At 45.0% G+C, this 20,883-nt stretch overlaps 1 protein-coding gene across 1 annotated transcript; it reads left to right on the top strand.

The window, feature by feature from the left end:
* The first annotated feature begins 1,165 nt into the window (after window positions 1-1,165).
* Window positions 1,166-20,080, top strand: zbtb10 (zinc finger and BTB domain containing 10). Its single transcript, XM_064348162.1, has 5 exons — window positions 1,166-2,405; window positions 10,388-11,291; window positions 14,629-14,694; window positions 15,830-16,005; window positions 17,250-20,080. The coding sequence occupies exons 1-5, from the start codon at window positions 1,692-1,694 to the stop codon at window positions 17,559-17,561; spliced, it is 2,172 nt and encodes a 723-aa protein (XP_064204232.1). The 5' UTR covers window positions 1,166-1,691; the 3' UTR covers window positions 17,562-20,080.
* The last annotated feature ends 803 nt before the right edge of the window (window positions 20,081-20,883 follow it).

Here is a 20,883-nt window from a genome sequence, read left to right as displayed (position 1 = left end):
AACATCAGTACAGGGTATTCTCACTCAGTCTCATTCTCAGTACAGGATACTTTCATTCCTCTACCTATGCTCATTCTACCCTGTACTCAAGCACTGGCTCGGACAAGCTCAACACTGATACTTACACCAGCCATTTTATGGGTGTGTGCATCATTTCCCCCTACATCCCTTAGTCTCAGTGCCACTATCTTTCAACAACGTCTACCTCGGGGATTAGATAATGATGAAAGCAAAATGGCCATAAAATAAGCAAGGCATTTTTATTTTCCAGCACAAGGTACCAATTACTCTCACTGCATGTATGTAGAAAACAGTGCATGACAGCATTTGACTTGTTCTGTTTATTTTCTCTGAAATAGTATTATGATTGCACAGTTCTTACAAAACTACTGCCTTATAAATAAAAACCCACAAAACACAATAGTCACACTGCTGGTGGTAGAATCATTTGTAGTTGATACATACACATTAGCAACTATTTTAAAGAATAACAGAACAATGGTACCATTCCCCTATTTTGTGAAGGCATTAGCTGTTCTGAAGTTCAAAGTCTAACTTTTAAAACTTTTCTCACCTTGTGTGAAACATCGCAATACTTTCCTAACACTACATCAAAATACGACACTTGGCAATGAGCATCTCTCATGACAGCATCTAGCTGGGATGCATATTCTTCCTGCATCTCCTAAATTACCAGATTAATCATTACCATAATATGCTCATTTCAAAGAATCAAACCACTTATGTTGCATTGGCTACTCAATGTTATTATGACTTGTTGTTTATGAAATAATAATAGAAAGACCATCCAACCTATCAATGCCTTAAAAAACCATAACACTCGATATTATCTATTGTGCTAGAAAAAGGTTTCAAAATGGCTACCAAGCTCCGTGAACTAAGGACCTGTCTCGCACCGTTACCTAGGGAGAACTAAAAAATTACAATCAAGATCAGCCACCGTGGTATTGCTGTAATTAGGCAGCTTCGGGGGTACTGAGCCAGGTAAATCAAGTGATAAAGGATAGGCGTAAATCTGTTAGGGGGTGGAGAGTATTTGGAACAAGTAGGCTACATGAACCATTTTGGAAATGCGAGTCACCACCTTTACTGGAACATGCGCACCTTACTCTGCGCTCGCGATCACTCACTGTACCTGTCTATTGTCATTCACTCTTGGAAAGAAACATACAGGAGTCGCTTACTGAATCTGCCTGTGTGATGGGATAAATACCCCGGCCTATAACCCCACTAGGCAGGGGGTCTGAAAGGCAGACACGGATTTATTAGGTTAACGACAAGCAAATCCAAAGATGAAAAGCACGCGGAAAATGGGTGCAGTCACCAACACAAAAGACCCCTTGCTGTCAGCGGCACCCCCATCTTCCTTTAAACGAGCCCCCGCGACCCCCCTTTCTCTGACCGAGATGCATTATGGGGAAAGTCGTTGCCATTCGACCTCTGCAGGGCCTGCGCGGACGCAGACAGAACCCTGAAATTCATTATGCGTTTAAAACCTTTATTTATTTCCGCATAACCTACATACTCTCACCAGGAGGCCAAAGCGGAAAAAACGGCAACCAGTTATTCAGTTCGAAACAGTGCGGTAGAAATAACAAAATACTTTATATTATAATAATTAGCCGGCAGGAATTTTGTAAAGAAACTGTAGATTATAATTTATTAAGAAAATGTCCGGAGAAAGAAACCGCAGGTCGCTGGCTTTCCGAGGAGGAGGATTAGCCGTAACCGGTTCCAGTGGTGTCGGCAGCAGCAACAGTAACAGCTGGGAGGCCCAAGACCGACATTTGAACGGGAACAGGCCGGAGCAAGAAGAAGATAGGGATCTAGGGGCAAAACGAACATCGTTAGCGCGAGTGGAGGGTGGGGGGTCGATCAGTGATAGCACAGAACCAGAGGCTGAGGAAGAAGAGGACCCGGAAGGGGGTAACTGGGGAGCCGGGGACGGAGAAGATGACCGAGTCGGTAGTGTTGGCTGGATGTCGCTGACTGCTGGGGGAGACCGATCCAGGGAAGGTAGCAGCTGGACAGCGGGGAATGGCATGAACAGCGAGGACGGCGCTGGTACAGGTTCCGGAGAGGACGACAGGGGCGAAGCGGGGAGCGGAGGAGACGTAGAGGAAACCGGACCCAGGAAAGCTTTAGTAGAGATGAGACCACAGACACTGCTAAAACAGAAACATTCACTGTTCCAGGGCTCCTGGTTACATGAGTTTCCGTGGCTAAAATTTTGCCAAGAGACGGGACTTATGTCCTGCTCTTGGTGTCACAACATTGGCAGCAACAGCGATGAGCTGGTTAAAGGCAGTCGGAATTACAAGCGGGCCTTGCTTCTGAGACATCACCTGTCCTCGGAACATGGGAGAAATGACCCAACGAAACAGGTAACGTTACTAGTATCAGCACATTACTTTAGCGACGCAGTTGTGAGTTAAATGTAACCGTTGTCTTTGATTTCACAGACTACCCTTCTCTTTTGACAAGTCTTTTAATTTGATAGCTAACAAATAAATATTGGTTTGTTTAGCCAGATATTTGGCACGCTAGCATTAGCTTGCTCGGACAAATCTAGAAAGGTAGCTAACGTTAGCTAGCTACACCGTAGTTCTAGCAGTGTAGCCCTAATGTTACACTGATAGCTAGTTATCCAAAAGTTGCGATTTAGTTAGAAAGCTATCCAATTGCTTATGCATCGTTCTTAAAATGTGGTAATGTTAACTTGGAAGAAGTCTTAATATTGAAAGTCACCCGACGTTACGTAGCTAGACAGCCAAATCAGTTTAGCTAGACTAACGTTAACTACTTCAGAAGCTCTGAGCTGAGCTGTCGTAGCTGGCTATATAGCGAACTAACGTTGACCACCTTGCTTACTAATGATAATGAATGTTACCTAGCGAAGTAGGTAATTCGTTAACGTTAGTTGTCTGGATAGATGGTTTATCCAAAATGTACTGCTTGCCTGAAAACTGTCAGTTATGACTGTTATCTTGTGTTTTTTGTTGAATGAACTCGTGTCGTTGGCTGGCTAATTAGCTAGCTACACGGCAATTCTTTTGTTGCCTAAGTAACTAACTAGCAAGCCGGCTAACCTGATCGTATGAGGTCAAACAATAGCAAGGTCTTGACCCAGGCAACGTTTGGGGGATCCCCACCCCCTCTCCTCTGCGTGCTAGCTCGCGAGAGAGAGTGACCTCTGGGTAAATAAGGTAGTGACTTGTCCGAAGATTCACCCAACCCATATGTGGTGTAGACTGCTTTGGTACTTTTTGCAACTGCCTAGCAAACGTTTCCAAATTAAATTGCTTAAATACTTAACGTAGACGGCTAACGATGTATAAAATTGTACACACAGTAGCATGCGTACAGTATAGCCAATATTTTTTGTGGTATATATTGCTAACGTTCGGTGAACTGATTTTCGCAGATAGGTTTGTCACGGTGTCATCTGACCTTGTATCATAAGCTAGCTTAAAGCTATTAAAAAAAGATTGAAATTTACTAGCTAGCTATGAAAGAGTGTAACATCTGGCTTGCTCGGTTACAGTAAACATAGGCCTACTTTTTAATTTGAACGCTCAGTTGGACAGAATGCAAGAATATAATTTTAGTGTCGGTGGCGTTTCATTAGCGGCCACTGTATTTCCTAGTCTAGTCTATGTGTCAGTTTATTGTATGAGTGATCGTCAGTAGGCTGCATGAGATAATTTTCAGTGAAACCAATCAATAAGCACTTGTGTTAACGTTACCTAGTTACAATATTTGCATGCATATTGTTTGCTGACGTGACTAGCGAGCTAATGGAAAAAATGTAACAAATTCATACGGTCTTTTCTAATGTTCCGCGCGAACCTGCGGGTGTTTTAGCCCATTACGTCTGATCATTTTCAGTTAAGATAAGGTTTTGCCATAACCACACAGAATGTAGAACATCTATTTCTAATGTTATTGTCAGAAGTTTCATTTCATTCCAGTGCTTATCTGCGTGCTGTCAACACAATCAAAAATAACATCACAGGCGAGTGAAAATAATCAGTAATAAATCCTTCGATTGCCAAATTATAGGCTAGTTTATACTTTACAATTCAGAATTTGGCAGGATGTCTCGCACCATTTATGTCGATTCAAACATTCTCAAGTATTTAGGCCTTGTGCATATTTATTTTAATTTGTGAATGAAGTATTTGAAGATTGCACGTCTCGTTCTGATGTCCGCGATTGTTCTTTGCGGAATGACTTAAATGCTCCACTAACTCAATTTTTACACATCACTAATTACGAGTGAAGGGGGGGCGCGATTACACTAGTATTCCTCCCTAGCAACAGAGAGCACTTAAGACGCCGTTAGAGATATAATCTCTCTTTAAAATAAAAAAAAAACGCGAATAGCCTTTAAATGGGCTAGTGTTTCTGAGATTCACTGAAAAGGTGGTCCGTCTGGCTGCGCTAAATGTGAACACTACAGCTGAACTAGTTCGGTAAAATGTATCTGGCCACGTTTCCATGGATAAGTGTCTTTTAATCACAGTAGAAGTCGCAGAATGGACAGAATTCCTGAATTATTTTCGGAAGATTATTCACCGAGAAGACATAGCCTAATTGATAACGCCATGTCAGTTATTACTGTTTATATGATTGTACAACATTAAACACATTTCCTCATTAAAGCTGACGTTCATCGTAATAATGACCCTCTTGTTGTGTATAACTAGGTCTGTTGTTAGGGAGAGATTATGGATTGATATTGTGTAGTTATTATGTAACCTATTACTTGTAATAGCCTATAGGCTACCTTATATATTCTGGTATCTACTTTTTGTGACATGGCCGATGACCCACACAAATCTATTCCGAATTATAAGGAACTAAGGTATAATCCATATATATTTTATTGATTTGAAGAATGAACAAAACAAAAAAATCTACCAACCACTTCTTTCTGAAGATGAATGTGCCTGCACGCGCCCTTATCAGGTGTCAATTTTCATACGACATCTAAAAGAAAATAAATCTAAAAGAAAATGTTCGAAGACCGACCCTTCAGTAGAAACTAAAAACACCTAAAATCGATATTTTAAGGTGGTAGCGACCAGGAATTCCCAGTGCAACTGAAACGTCACACGGTATCATGCGCCTTTCACCATGATGCTGTGCGTTCGCTCTGGTCGAATGATCCACTCCAAATTCCTGCCCACCAGTCTGTGGTAGGCTACAATGCGACCTGAGTCAAACTCATGTAGGCTAATCCTTGTGTGGTTCCATGCGCCTTCTCAAAATCTCGTCTTTGGTTGCTACACGAACGTAAAGTCGGTTCAGTTGTCTCGAATTAAGTGACAGCTTCAGCAGTTTCAGTCAGGTGAAGAGGTGCTTTCCGAAAGACCTACATTTCCTGAAATAGGATTTGTCCTGTCAGTTTACCAAGCCCGGATCCATGCAGACAGACATGCAGATAAGTGCTTTAGAATTTGCATTAGGCCTAACTTGAATTTGCATGCTGTGGTGACTTGGGATACTTTCACACCGTAGGCCAATTTCTCTTTTGTCTCTTGATTCTAATACAAATACTGATCGGTTTTGAGCGCTTCGGTGAAATCTCTGGTAGTGACGTAATCGCACTTTGTCACCAATCTAAATCGAGATCACTTCGGGCGGACGATCGTGGACCCTTTGGAAAAGTAGCCTGCTCCGTACGTGTGCGATATTGATCCACTAAAAATGCGAGCCACAAGTTATGAAAGCCAGCTTTCCTGGAAGCGAACCGCTCCGAAAAGGAACCAGGCTTCGTGGATATGGATGTACGCGTTTGGCTTTGCTCCGGTCAGCTCCCTGTAGCTCTTGAATTGCTTATTGAAGGACAGCGTTTCTAACACTTAACAGCAAGTGCACTAACCGAACGAAAATCAATTCCTTTGAAATCTAAAATTATATAATTGATTTTATTGTCCTGGTCTGAAACAAATTGCATCTGGGTGAAATAATATAAGGTGGTTGTCACACGTGATTTGTTGGGAGTGGTGTTTCCTAGTCCAGATTTGTACCCCCTATTAAGTTTTATTCGCCTAATCGACGTGACCGCTTTTTCCGAACCCGCATGCTATACAGATCCGCACCGAGTTCCTCTTTGCAGTGGACCTATTTCTTAAAAAGGCTTTTTTTTAAAGCATGATATTTGCTCCCACTCAAATATGTTCTTTTTCTAGTTTTGAGGAAGGCACGCTTTGAATAAGCTGTTGTATAAAGTTAAAAAAAAAGTCACTTAATCACCTCTAGGCCTATTAATTACATTTCTTTTAAATAAATTTGTTCAGAAGTAGGCCTGTATTTCACTGTGAAAAACAGCTAAAATGAATGTATCCCATAGCCTGTTGTGAAAATGGAGGTGCCACTTTTGAGCTGCAAATATATTCTCTCGTATTAGTGGCGTAAATAAATCTTGGAGTCAGCAATACAGTGATAAGTCTGTGAAAACATGCAGGCTAAATATTTAAATGTTATACCTCAACATAAAAATAGTCATATTGAAATGACTGAAAAGAATGTCCCCATGGATATGCCAGTTTGCTTATGCAAATAATGTTATAGAAAAAGTAATAGACATCAATAATATGTTCTTGGAGGATAAGGGGCCTGTTTTTCACGTACACAAGATGCACGTGCCATGTTAAGTTGGGGCATGAGCTACATTAAACTGCACACTGCCCCATTTTGTAGCTCATGTTTGTATTGAAGCAAATGTGCTGACAGTGGAAGTAGGCTAATAGAACACATTTCCACTAAATGTATGTGTTGCTATAGCCAGTTACCAACCCAACCAAGCTGTATTCATCAGATTTTTTATTTTAATTTTTTTTTTAAGCTATCGTTGGCCTCAAAAAGCTGCTTGATAGCCATTAAAAGCAGTATTATGGGTTTATGCATTGTCATCACAGGTCAGTTCATCGCTAGTGATACTGGTCAGGGAAATCGTCAAGGGAGATTAGTTTGCTGGGTGCGATTGGTTGTCCTTTACGATTCCAGCTGATGTCATTAGATGTAACTTGCCGGGGAGCTGGAATTCCCCAATCATGTGTCCTGAACTCAGGGGTGATGTAACTTAGCACAACTGTGCGTCCCAGTTAGTTTACTACCAATTTCACAGATGGGCTGAGCCACGCCAAGACAAACCAGCCTCTCTCTGCCTCTGTGAAAGCCCCCCCTTGAGCCTCATGTTCTTTCCCCTGGCAGAAATTAGTCTCCCCTCGGCTGGGCGGCTTCCGCCTCCGGCTGGCGGGATGGATGCAGTTAGGGATGCGCGGGAGTATTCCGCCCAGGAATCCGTCAGCACGCCCTTGCATTGTTAAAAGGCCTAAGCAGTGCTCCCCTCCCACACCTTAGGCCAAGCACAGTGCCGCATTGTTCAGGGTTCCGCGAGCCAGTCCCAGGGTACGGGATTGGCCCCAGGGGCCGTAAAAAAAACGAGGGGAGGGCGGGGCGTGCTGTAATCCGCGTCGTCTTAGTGGCACAGTGTCTGCTGGGTGCCGTCTTCCTGCGTAGAACCCGATCCGCCCCGCGCGTGCTTTTTATTCGTCGCGTGTCGCATCCTTCACGCTTGTTGCTGTGTCCCTAACTACACCGCAACGACAGGAGCTGTGGATTTTTCGCTGTGTATGATTGTACACAATTGTCATCGAAAAAGAAATCTGTGCTCGAGTGCCCTTTTGTGAGCACAATGAGGTTTTTGTACTGCTGTGGCAGTCATGGTGTCTGTATGTTAGCGAGAACGAGGCCAACTGCTGTCTGCGTTTGCCCCCCCCAGTTCCACTCACCACTGTGTTCCTCCCTCAGTGCATTTTGTGGTGTCTCTGTGTGTCCCAAATTGGATTTCTCCTGGCAGGAAGGCATTTGTGCAGTACGGTGGGTCTTCAGGTGTGGGGCACTCAGCCAAAACGTGTGTTGTTGGTGCAAAGATATGCATGAGCAGCCGTTACATTGCATGTTGGCAGGGCTTCAGTCACCAGGGCCATTTCCCTCCCCCTCGTGGCTCCTGCGTTCACTGGCTGCGTGAACTGCGCAGTCCTCCGGCGCAGCTGCGTGACCCGCGCAGTCCTCCTGCGCAGCTGCGTGAACTGCGCAGTCCTCCTGCGCAGCTGCGTGAACCGCGCAGTCCTCCTGCGCAGCTGCGTGAACCGCGCAGTCCTCCGGCGCAGCTGCGTGAACTGCGCAGTCCTCCGGCGCAGCTGCGTGAACTGCGGACCACGCGTGGGGCTGCATGTTCAAATGGCTGCAAGGAATGTGCTCAGAAACCTAAGGATGATTTCTGCCGCAACTGAAACCTGGCTGTACAATTTGATTTCGCCTACATCTCTGAGGTAATGAAAAAACTTCCAAATAACCAAGAGCTCACATTACAACTGATTTCTTAAACAGGGAGTATTGTAGGTAATGTGTAGGGATACACCATTTGGAAATGCTGGGGCCGATACCAATAACCAATATTTGTGAGGCCGTATTGTCCAATGCAAATACAGATACCTCCCAGTTCTAGTACAAATGAGACCTGCAACCAAGTTTTCCCATTCATGGAAGAAGTAGGTGAGCACAGACATTAACTTAAGAAGGAAAACCTTTCTTTCGATAACAAAATGTCAACATCTGTACTTCTTTTATTAAGAAGAGAGCGTCAGTCTAGAGAGCAGCTGAGTCTTTAGATAGTGTTGCTTGTGGGTTTGCATCGCTTCTCTGGGGCGTGGGTGTTGCGTCACCATTTCAGCCATGATCTTGGCATTGGGCCGGTACCGCTGAGTTTGTTTTGTTATTGTCGGTTGATACCAATACAACCCTGTTATTATGAAGCATCCTTGGGAATGCAGCAATCAAATGTCAGTTTCTCGGTCTCTGCAGAAAGGCGTAGTATATTGAGCCCTAGCTTGATGCAGGCTAGTTTTTCCCGTCCTTCACCTCTTTAATGTAGTATTCCGTCGCTCGGGCAACGCACTTCGTTTGGTTTACGTGAGAAAGGAATTTTTCTGCAGGAACATATTCTGAAGGCAATTGCACAGCATATTCAGATCGAAACAGAATAATGGCTACTTCCTGAAGACCTGATAGGCATTGTGGTTATGAAGTGCGTGCCATACAACGATAGTGGTCTAGTTCTCTTATTCTAACGCATCTGTTTATCCTTGCTTTCACTGTTGAGCAGCAGTCAAAATCAATCTTCAGAAGAACATGAAGGTCAACGTGTCCCTTTTTTATTTTTTGTTGTCTGAGGTTTGTTCCGTTTGGGCCGTTCAGTCGGAAACCGGCCTCGCTGCACCTGGGTTATGCCGCACCAGAGCCAGGCGCCGTCGCCACGTGTGAGCCCTCCCTAAAAGAGCGGGTCTCCGAGCGTCTGCCGCTGGAGCGCGACACGTGGCACATCTGGAGGCCCGCGAGCGCGCGAGAGCCGCGGTCGGTGTCCTCCGCTGACTCCGCGTCCGCGCTGACACCAGGGCCGCCAGATGTGTCGTGCCTAAGCACGGAGGGGGGAAGAGCAACCGAGACTGGAACTGAGAATGGGAACCTCAGCCTCCGTCGCTCTCAAACCGCCCCCAAAAAAACCCAGGCTTCGTGTCATTTCTCCAGAAGCTTGCGTTAAACGGTTCTCGAAAGTCCAGGTGATGTCATGATCTCATGATGATGATTCCATTTCCTGCATGCCTACAGATGTCATTAGCAGCTAGAAGTAAGTATCATAATGCAGAGATACCATTAATACATGGACCCAGAGAAAGGCGAGGTAGGCATGGTGGATACAAATGAAGCCCGCGTTGGGCTCTTCGTCCGTTGTCCACATTTGCTGCTGCAGTGCCTTTCTGATGCCCTGCCCATCCTGACACAGATGGAGCGAGGGCCTTTGGGTAGTGCATTTAATCTGAAGCGCAGCCCGCTAAACGCTAACAGCGCGATAATATGCATAAATGTAGGTCGATGCAGTGCACGCGGCGCTGGATTAGGGCATCTGCTAGGAGATTCAGAAAGGAATCTGAAACGCGTTCGCTCCCCCGTTCCTCTCGGCCCCATAGCAAGCTGGGGTGTGTACCTAGTGCTCTGCCTCCATGACTCACAAGCAGGATAATTAACTAAATAATTAAGCTTTTAAGGTGTGAACAAGGCAAACAAATTGTATCACTGAGGTCGGCTGAAAAAAAATACTTATATGAATTAATCCTTCAAATAAATGTGCCTTAATTCCCATATTACTGATTTTTATAGAATTTTTGTATGATTTAAGGAGGGCCTCTGGTCACAACATCCCAAAAAAGTGAAGGATCCGCCGTGCCTGCTTCTGTGTGGGCGACGCGGTGTTTACGCCAGGGGAGTTAATTGCTGTTTTCTGTTCCCGCACCAGGACATGGAGCTGGACGGGTCGGAGATGGAGGACTACAGAAACAAGCCAAACGAGAACTCGTACTGCTACCAGCTGCTGCAGGAGCTGGACAAGCAGAGGAAGAGCGGCATCCTCTGCGACGTCAACATCGTGGTGAGCGGCCAGGTCTTCCGCGCGCACAAGAACATCCTGGTGGCCGGCAGCCGCTTCTTCAAGACGCTCTACTGCCTGACCAAGAAAGAGAGCTGCGACCAAACCACCATCACGCACCTGGACGTGGCCGCCGTCCAGGGCTTTTCCGTCATCCTAGACTTTCTGTACTCGGGCAACCTCCTGCTCACAAGCCAAAACGCCATCGAGGTGATGTCGGTGGCCAGCTACCTCCAGATGACGGAAGTGGTGCACTCGTGTCGGGCCTTCATCAAGGACGCGCTCAACATCAGCATCAAGCAGGAAGCGCCCGACTCGGTGGTGGTGGACTACAACAAGCGGCGGACCGTGGCCAAGGACGGCAAAGGGTCGGACAAGAAGCCCAGCAACTTCTGGGCCACCAGCATCCTGTCCAAGCTGTCCATCAAAGCCGGCGGGAGCGTGAAGGAGGAGCCCAGCGACGTGGAGGTGTCGGCGGGCGAGGGCTGCCCGCTGGGGAGCTCCGGCTGGGGCGGGGACAACTCGTCCGAGTCGGCGGAGAACGAGCCGCAGGGCCCGGGCGCCGTGTTCGTCTGGAACGACGCGGCGACCGCCGCCGTCGCCAAGAAGGAGGCCCGGCCGGAGCCGGGCAGCGGGCGGCGGAAAAAGCAGATCACGCGGCGCTTCGTCTACAACATCCCGCCCGAGCCGGAGGAGGGCTTCGACGAGGGCATGTTCATCCAGCCCTCGGCCTCCTACTCCAGGGAGGACTTCTCCTTCCTGTCCGAGAACGCAGGTGCGTAGCCCTCAGAGTCGGGGGGGGGATTGCCCGTGCAATCATTTGTATCCTCAACTGATTGTCACTGGTTCACGATGTGACCAAATATGAGATTATTTTGCTGGTAGAATGCGGAAGGTAATCATTTAATATGAACTTTGATTGTTTATGAGCCGTCAATAATCCTGTTTGACACTGGGATGTTCGGTATGAGTCAGGATTAATTCATTCTTAAGATATCCTCAACTTTACTTTTAATTTTGACACAAGACTGCCAGGTAAACTGCCAAGTATTAGCAGCACAGCGTCAGCAGAACAGAAATGGATGGCATCTCAAACCTGAATTCGACATTGGACAGGTTCACGAATAATGTGTCTTCTGTCGCAGTAGTTCAATTAAACTAATGCAGACGCTGCCCTCCATATAAGCGCATTAGCATGCATGTATCCATTTAAAAAGCTTGGGACTAATCAAGCTTAGAAAACCGCAGCATGCACATGCGCACTGCGTGGGTGTGCACGTGCATTCAGTGTGCACTGCTGTGCAGTATTTTTGACCGATCGTTTTTTTTTTTTTTTGTACCCCTCATTTGCAAAGTCATGAATCCCGATGCAGGAGCTCCCCCGGTGACAACTGCCCTTATGCGTATTAATCCCCGAGGATTTACGCCTTTGTCCTGGGTCCTTTCTGGCGCCGAACCACACACAGACAGACCTCAGAGGTTTCCATCCAAAATGCAGCACATCTTTTACAGGCTTGAGTAAAAACGTCAAATCACCTTAAAGTATTCAGGAAATACTACATGGACGGAGTGCCCCATTTGAGAAATGTGCATTTTGAGGTTGTTGTGTTTATAGGCATGGATGTTTTTTTAAAAAAAAGCCTCAGCTTTAGGTTGATGGGACACTGATCCCACTGGTAAATTCCCAGTTTTTAAATGACTATACAGATTCGCTGCAAATCTGTGCTGCCTCTCTAGCAGTAGCGTTTTTTTTTGGAAACAGGAAGTGAGAGGAAGGGAAGTACACGCCCAGGCAGGTGAAAAGTGGGTCTGGCTTTGTTCCTTATCCAGTGTAGAAGTGCGTGTCATTTCTCCAAAAATCAAAGGGGGGGATGGACGTACAGTACATGTGGACGGATGCACATCTATTTGTTTTGCAAGCTGAGTCCTGTCTTCGCATGTCCGTCACATTGATTGGCGTTTGTGTCTTAGCTACTGCAGGAACAGTGTTTCCTCACTAAGGAACTAGGTGCCGCCCCCCACCTACAGTCATATGTAAATATGAAGTAAATATGAAGAACAGCAGTTCAGTTTCTGAATTACTAATTTGGCAGTTGCTGCGGATGATGGTATTGTGTCCTTCAATCCGAGCGTACTCCCAAGCAGGCACCAGTGAGGAGCTGTCCTAGTGTACTACCTGACTAGCTCTCGCGCTCAGTGTATCTGTAGTAAGCAAACAGCTACGCGTGTTCCTTTGGGTTACTTGGAACAATAGACTCAAGGCAGTGCGTTGTGCATGTTAAACATGTACGAAGCCAGTTTATCAGTTGTATCTTCATGTTTTGTCCGGCGGGTGAATCTGGCTGATTTTTCTTTCGTAGAAGCCGTGTTGTTAAGAGGGTTTCTCGTATCTGAGGAACACGACGCCCTGCGTGTGTGTCCGTTTCCTCCGGGAAGGACGCGTTGCTGCCTTGAAATGGAAGCCTCTGACAATCAGTAACCTCTCTTTGCACGCTTTATTGGTCTGTTCATGAGGAGATCCCCCTTGGTGCTCATTCCTTCTCAATAAATTCCAGTGACACTGCTCAGATGATCTGGATCAAGGAGCTAAAATTCAATGCTATCTCTGACGCCTTAAAACTTAAGCAGTTTCTCAAATATTCATATTTTTTGTAAGATTGCTTCCAGTTACACTCCAACAACAAAGATTCTGGCTTCTTCAGACCATATAAACCAGTATAATCTTCTGCTCTCACCAATCAAAGCTCAAACCCTGCCCGTGTTGCACGCAGTGCTGTTTGGGGTAGTGTCATATGTAGTTATGTGGTTAGATTGTACAGGTTGGGTTTTGTCAAATCTGTCAAAACAAAACAATTTAAATAGTTTGACTGCCTCCAAAATCGTCTTGAAACATTTGTTTCGTCTTACATATAATGTACCTGGGTAGCAAATGAGGTTTTAAGCCGAGCTTAAAGAATTAACTCCTTTCAAGAAGCACAGAACGTGGAAGGGGCATTGCTCTCACGCGATTTTTGGAGTAGGAGGAGAACAAAGGTGGTATCTCACGTGAACAACCAATCCATGGAAGCATTAGCCGTATACTTCCCGTTTTACAGCGACGACTTTACCATGTTATAGCTCTGTACTGGGAAATAACCCGTAGCACCGCTTTATTCTTGGAAGAGCTTATCAAGTGATATAACAGGAATGACGACGATTCTATTGTAGAATTTCCAGAACCGTCTCTAGAAGGGGGTAGAAATGGCTTTTGTCGCACTCACTTCAGATAGCCAAATTAAATTCGTTTTTGAACGTTAATGGTTTGTTTTAAAGATTGAACAGTTTTCAAACCTTAATTATTACAACCGCTAAGAGTTAATAATACCACAGAGTTATGACGCTGCGGCACTGTATACACATTTAAAGGATCGACTTGTTCTTTACAGTCTCTATTTGGCTTCGTGAAGTGTTTTTGAGTCGGTCGAAGCTGAGCGCGTGCGCACGCTGAGGAAAACGGCGAGGACACTCAGTGCCGCGGGACTCGACCGGGCGGTCGGCCAGGCGGCCCGTCTGTCATAGCTTTGCAATGCGAATCTTGATTCGTCGCTATAAATTTTTGGGCTGTCTCCAAACAAGCCCGTCGAACTGTTTGGATAGGATGGCAGCTTGTTTGCCGCTTAACTATACACATATTTCTGCGCGGCCAGCCCGAGGTGAAAAGCTGTTAGGGCTGTTCCGCCTAATCCGCCCGGCGCTCCTTTACCCTGTCCGCACTATTCCAAATATTGACCCAGGGAGAAGCGGCACGGAGCGCAGGTGCTCGCGCTGGAACTCGCGGCTCTCCACCGCCCGCTTGTTAAACCAGTAGCTTGTAACTTGATACACTGTATGGGGTTTAATGCTGTCGTTCACACGCGGATCCAAATCGTTGCAGATGTCTTATTTTGCTGGCAGACGGGTCTAAGTGCAGCGGGACGTGAAGGGAGTTCACTATTCAGGTTTTTTCCCCCCTTGCAACACAGTAATGGCTGACTGGGTGGCAGATTTTCTTAAACCCCCCCTCAAGCCGTCTGCTTGGTTCCTGTTTCCATTGTCTGCCTCTTATGTTGTGTGGTATTGTGGTTCTTTTTCAGAGCTGGCCAATCAGATCCAGTACGGCTTCCTTCAGGATTCTCAGCAAGGAGAATCTTGGGTAAATGGTAAGGGCCTTTTTCCCTGTTGTATACAAGGACTTCGGATCGACTATCTAAATCTGCTCAAAGCTGTTTTTCACAGTTATTATTTTCATTAACACGTGTTGGATATTCAGAATAAAATGATATCTCGATTGAATTTTTTTTTTTTTTGCCAGTGATAATTCTCCTGCCCAGTGTTTGAAATTGGGATGGGGATTATCAAGATTATCAATTAACATTTCAAGCAAAAGCACCAGATCCCCTCAGTCCCACAAGGGGGTGCTGTTCACCAGAAAGAGATGGAATTTATTATGCAAAGCAATAACGCTGGAGGCATTTTGTAACCTCGAACATCTCTTCTGCACGGCTGCCTCGACCTGCAGCCCTCAGACGCACATTCATAACAGGGCGCTGCTATTTACTGTCACTGTGCTTCTTCAGCCCTTCTGCACACTAAGAGAGGGTGAAAACGTGACCAGATTTTACAGCTGAACTGTGTTTATAACCAGAGGGTTGCAGCTTTGAATGCCTGGGGTTCTTGCGGCTGCTAGCAGGCTAAACGTTCTAAGATTGATTGCTCTATGACTGTTAATCACTGAGTGTGGCATGCTGTTTTTGGCACCCACCATATCGCAATGTGTCCGTACCATGGAGCCAACACATCATCGGTGGGAAGTCTCCTTTCAGAGTATGTGCTGTAAAACTGCCCTGATCTCACCTTCTTTTTTTGGTTTGTCCCCCCCTCTTTCTCCTCCCCGTCGCGCCGTCTCGCTTTCTCTCGCTCTCTCCCACCCTCCCTCCCTCTCTCTCTCTCTCCCCACCCTCCCTCCCTCTCTCTCTCCCCACCCTCCCTCCCTCGCTCTCTCCCACCCTCCCTCCCTCCCTCTCTCTCTCTCCCCACCCTCTCTCCCTTCTCTCTCCCACCATCCCTCCCTCCCTCTCTCCTCTCCCTTTCCCACCCTCCCTCTCTCTCTCTCTCCCTCCCACCCTCCCTCCTTCCCTCTCTCTCCCTTCCTCCCTCACCCTCTCTCTCTCCCTTTCCCACCCTCCCCCCTTTCTTTCTCTCTCTCCCACCGTCATCCCTCTCCCTCCATCCCTCCCTCTCTCTCTCTCTCCCTCCCTCCCTCTCCCTCTCCCTCTCCCTCCCTCCCCCTAACAGGCGAGGCCTCAGACTCGGCTCTGAACAAGCTGAAATGCCCTCACTGCAACTACATAGCGAAGCACCGGCGGACACTAAAGCGCCACCTGATCATCCACTCGGGGGTGCGCTCCTTCAGCTGCGACATCTGCGGGAAGCTCTTCACCCGCAGGGAGCACGTCAAGAGACATTCCCTGGTGAGCGGCCGCGCCCGCCCGCCCGCGCACACGCCTGTGCTGCCCCGTGTCATAGCGCACGTCCCCGGGGCAGCGTAGCCTAGATTTTTTTTTCATGCTCCTTAATGAATCTGTATTTGTTAACATCACAAGCACGTGCTGGTGATTCAGAGTAATTTTAGAAGTGAAAGGTGGGGCCTTCTATAGACGACTTGCATATACAATATTTCGCAGGTTGCTCCACATTCTTCATTTGGCAGCAAATTATGAGAGGCAACCAGAAAGCGCTTTTCTAATCATCTGATTATCTGAGAATTCTAAAATGGAATGTTTTGTATTGTTGTTTTGAATAGTAATGAGCTGTGAGAAGTTTTTTTGATTTGTGGAAGCATTACAATTTACAGTTACAACTTGGTCATTTATCAGGTCATTTTAACTAATAAGCCGTAGACAAGTACATTAAGAAAAATAATCTACCCACGTTTACCCTTGAGGCTGTTTGTTTTATGTCACTACCCCTGCTGACGCAGTGCTTTTCCTTCCTTTAAAAAGAGTGCACTGCGTCACTGACCCCTGAGAGCGTGCTGTGGCCCCTCCCTGCCTGTGTGACCTTAAGCGTGAGGCGTGCGGAAGGCTTTGCCCTGATTGGGGATTAACCGGGCCCTGGGGGCTTTCCCTCCCCCCGGCCACTTAAGCACCTGCCTCCGCTCACGTTTTAACCGGGGGGGGGGGGGGGGCGTAAAGGAGCTGACCGGTTCACCTTCTCCCCCTCCCCCGCCCCTGACACGCCTCGTTTAAAAGCCAGCGGGAACACCCGCTCGGTAGGGGCCCTTTTAGACGGGAGGTGGGAAGGTGTGCCCCCCCCCCCCCCACTCCCTGTCGCCTAAGGTGTTATATTGAATTACTGGAGGGGGGGGGAGGTGTTAGATGCGGCGTTGTCGACACTCAGTTTTCAGATTCGCTCAGGGAGAGAGGGCTCCTGTCAGCAGGGCGTTCCTCGCGTAGTCCAGCTGACGGACTGCAGGGTAAAGGAGTGGTGGCTGGTCACGCGTGTTTCAGGGGGTGTACATGCTCACACATTACAGCAGTAGGGCAGGCCAGCAGATATATCTAAGCATAACCAGTTGTGGGATTTAAATTTTTTTTATAAATAGCGGAGCCAAAATATTCAATGGCTGTTGAAACTGGCAGTGCGGTTCACATAGTTTAGCTCCTTGGCAGGAAGTGTGAGGATCTCGCTCTGTGCCCCCCCCCACCCTCCCCAGGTACACAAGAAGGACAAGAAGTACAAGTGCATGGTGTGCAAGAAGATCTTCATGCTGGCGGCCAGCGTGGGGATCCGGCACGGCTCGCGCCGCTACGGCGTGTGCGTGGACTGCGCCGACTCGCACCAGGGGGCGCCGGAGAGCCTGGACGCCATGCAGGACCTGGAGTTCTCCCGCGAGGACGACTTCGAGGAGACGGGCGAGGGCGACGAGGACCTGGCCGAGGAGGGGGAGGAGCCAAACGAGATCGACCAATCCGCATGGGAGGAGGGGGACGCCGGCGCGGTCGGCGTCGCCCTCGAGGAGGACTAATTTTTTTATTTTATTTTTTTTTCAAACAAAAAAAAAATTATTAATTTAACAGCTGGGAAACAATCAAACTCCAAAGTGCTATCATTCTTCATGGTTATGCATACATGTACGTGTATGGCAAAGAGAAAAGCTTTGGTAGAGAGGGACTCCAAGATGTACAGAATTAAGCTTCAGACTGGGGGCCTAGCGCCCTCAGGAGAAAGAGAGAAATGTCTATGAAATCAGGTTTTTGGTGATGTATTTTTATTTTCCTTCCTTCCATAGAGGGCGGTGGTGTACAGCTTTTTAATTTACATTAGGCCAATCATCTTAAAGAAAATTTTATTATTTAATTTATAAAAGATTTTACAGATATTATGTCTTATTGAATGATATTATTTTTTTTCCTCATCGTTTTGAGTCTGCTATTAAAGTTATGTTTCTTTTTTGACTGTACTTCCTGTCAAAACTGAACGTATATTGCTAGATGAATATTTAGAAGTAAAAAAGCATTATGGAGCGTTTGCTTACAGGAAGATTTATTTCTCCTTATAGTTCTATATGTTTAGATGTCCTAAACTTTTGATTTAAAAAATTATTTTTATTTTATTCTTTTCCCTGTTTAAATCTTGGAACCAAAAATCTGTTTTGTGACTCTATAATGCATCGACAGCCATATTTATAATTAATTTATGTAGGCTGTTTTTATTGTGCCAAACAGAACGCACACCAAGATTTTGCAGGAAACAAACTACTGAAAATGCTATGAAAGAAAAACTTAAAAAAAAACAAAAATAAAAAAAATTAAGGGGAAATTTATTGCTAGCTTTATATGAATCACAGCATCACAGTAACACTTTATAAAGCATTTTGACATTCACTTAAAGCTTGAATTTTGCCAAATTAATGAAGTTTGGTGCTGTAACGCTTGTTTCAAAATACTGGACCTACAGCTGTATATGATGTTAATGTCATTAAGCCTAAATGAACTCAGATATATTAATCAGCTTTCTATATTACACTGTTGTGCTACGGACCGTATCAGGTATGCTTTTGCCATTGTTTTTGTTTAATATGTACACACACACACGCACATACGAACACACACACGCGTATACAAAAAACTACCGGCAGTACTGATGTAATGAACATTCGCCAAGATGGGTTTGTAAAAATCCGGTACTGAACATGCAATCACAATCACATACGAGTCAGGTAAATCATTTGAGAATTGCAGAGAGCAAATGAAGTTATTTATACAGAGCAGTCCTATTTGATGCATAAAATAAATCTACAATCAGTTGAATTTATTTGAGAGAGTGGTCCTTACTGTATTACTTTTGTATGTCTGGTAGGATGCGTTTCGTCCTATTTAAGCCGAAAGCTCAGAGACCGCTCATAGATACGCACTTACTACTTTGCATTTACGAAAGCGCAGATTTTTTTTATTTGTTTCGTTTTCCCGAAAGTGGATCTGAATGGAGAATGAGATTTCTTTTCCTCTTTGGAACCATTTTCTAGATATTTCTTTATTTAATATAATATTGACTCCAAATGCAATCAAGACTGTTAATTTTTATTTGTCCAACCAAAATTGTTCTTGAATTATTGTTGAAATGATGTATGGAAAAGTCAGGTAAACTATGTAGTATAGACCCTTGCTTGTGTATGTAATTGTCCGATTTAAATGTTGTTTATTCTAAAATCATTCACTTTATCCTTGATGCAGATATTGTTTTGTTTGTCCTTTTTATTATTGTTATTATTATTATTATTATTGTTATTTTCTATTTTTGTTTCATCAAGCACATATTTTATAAAAAAACGTTTCGTTTGTTTGTGGGGTTCAACCTTGGAACAGCAGTTTCTGTTCAAATGCAGTGGACACATTGAAGTGCTATAATACAGAAGATGTTTAATTTTCCCTTTACTCGAGATGAAAATGTATTTTAAAGATGTATAGAAGATATTCATGTTCATATTATTTACCTTCAAATCACTGTGGGAGGATATGAATATATATATAGATATATATATATAAATATATGAATATATATATTTAACAAGTTGATTTACGTTCCAGAATTTGGCTGCCGTTAACAGACGTTTAACCTTGGCCTGGCCTTTGATTTTTCCTTTTCACCTTTCACCATTTCCTACGCATCCGTGCTCGTCCACGACATCTTGTTTTGTTTTGACTCTTTATTGATTTATGTATATCTGATAAATTAAGAGAAATGTATTGTTTAGATTTTATGCTGTAAATGGACAAAAAACGGACAAGACAAAAACACTACAGATGAACCAGTTAGTTTTTTCGGCTGTATTTTTTTAAGCTGTCCAGAGATGTATTTTTCATTGACAACGCTATCCAGTGATGCAAAACCGGCAACTGCCTACACAGAATACAACAAGTCAGGTTACTCTTTTTACGTTTTGAGGTTAAAAAAAAAAACATTCTACTCGTTTCTGTTTTTTCAATTGTACTACTGTTCCTCTCTGTAATAAATTTTAAGAATAAAACTTTGATATTGCTCATGGCCAAGTCAATTTTGTCTACTTTAAAAAAAAAAAAAAAACTTTTTTCTCTTGTAGCTTTGAAATAGCCGTTCTAGACACAGTTCAGAGGCTTGATGTGTAATTCTTGCTTCACCCAAGAGATTGGTGTGTATAAATTGTATAATGTGAACCTGCGAACAGTTGGCCTCTCGCTGGAAGACGTGGCGTGGCTGAAAATATTTGCGTTGGCCTGGCAGCTGTAGAACGTTGTTTGAACTGCCTCATCAGGTCAAAGTCTAGACTAATGCCAATATTCCAAGATCATTCAAGATGGGACACCTGATTTGACCTCTACAACTAGCTGCTACATTTATGGAGAGAAAAGGCTGTAACTTGCTATATAATGTGAAATTTAAATGATATGCGGTGCAGTCCAGAAGTATTTGCACAGTGACATTTTTTGTTCGGCTCTGTACTCCCCCACATTGGATTTGAAATTAAACAAGGATCTGTCATACTCACTTATCAGGCAATCTGTGTAGAAATTACAGCCATTTATATAAAACTCCCACCCCTCAGTTTAGGGGACAGAAAGTAATTGCAGGAAAAATGTATTATCTTGAATTGTCTTCATATAATAGAAGTTGGCTTTCTGTACTGAAGGCTTATGATTGGTTTGCATCTTGCGGTGAACCCTCTGACGTTATACGGATGTGGTCTCTCTTTATTGCAGTCTTTGATACGTTTATGCCTACATCCGGGAAAGTGTTCTTGATCTGTTTGTCAGTTTCCACAATGGAAAGCATTCTTCAGTCAGCTACACCAATGGACTTATGTGGTCTAC

Source organism: Anguilla rostrata, chromosome 8, assembly GCF_018555375.3.
Source record: "Anguilla rostrata isolate EN2019 chromosome 8, ASM1855537v3, whole genome shotgun sequence".
NCBI lineage: Eukaryota > Metazoa > Chordata > Actinopteri > Anguilliformes > Anguillidae > Anguilla > Anguilla rostrata.
Note: the sequence above shows the minus strand (reverse complement) of the source record. Positions and strands in the feature narration are given on the sequence as shown.

Bases quoted from the DNA above. Each gene is read 5' to 3' on its own strand.
- zbtb10 (XM_064348162.1), top strand. From the start codon at position 1,692: ATGTCCGGAGAAAGAAACCGCAGGTCGCTGGCTTTCCGAGGAGGAGGA. The intron at 2,406-10,387 runs GTAACGTTACTA...TTCCCGCACCAG, and splicing joins GAAATGACCCAACGAAACAG to GACATGGAGCTGGACGGGTC. The intron at 11,292-14,628 runs GTGCGTAGCCCT...GTTCTTTTTCAG, and splicing joins CTTCCTGTCCGAGAACGCAG to AGCTGGCCAATCAGATCCAG.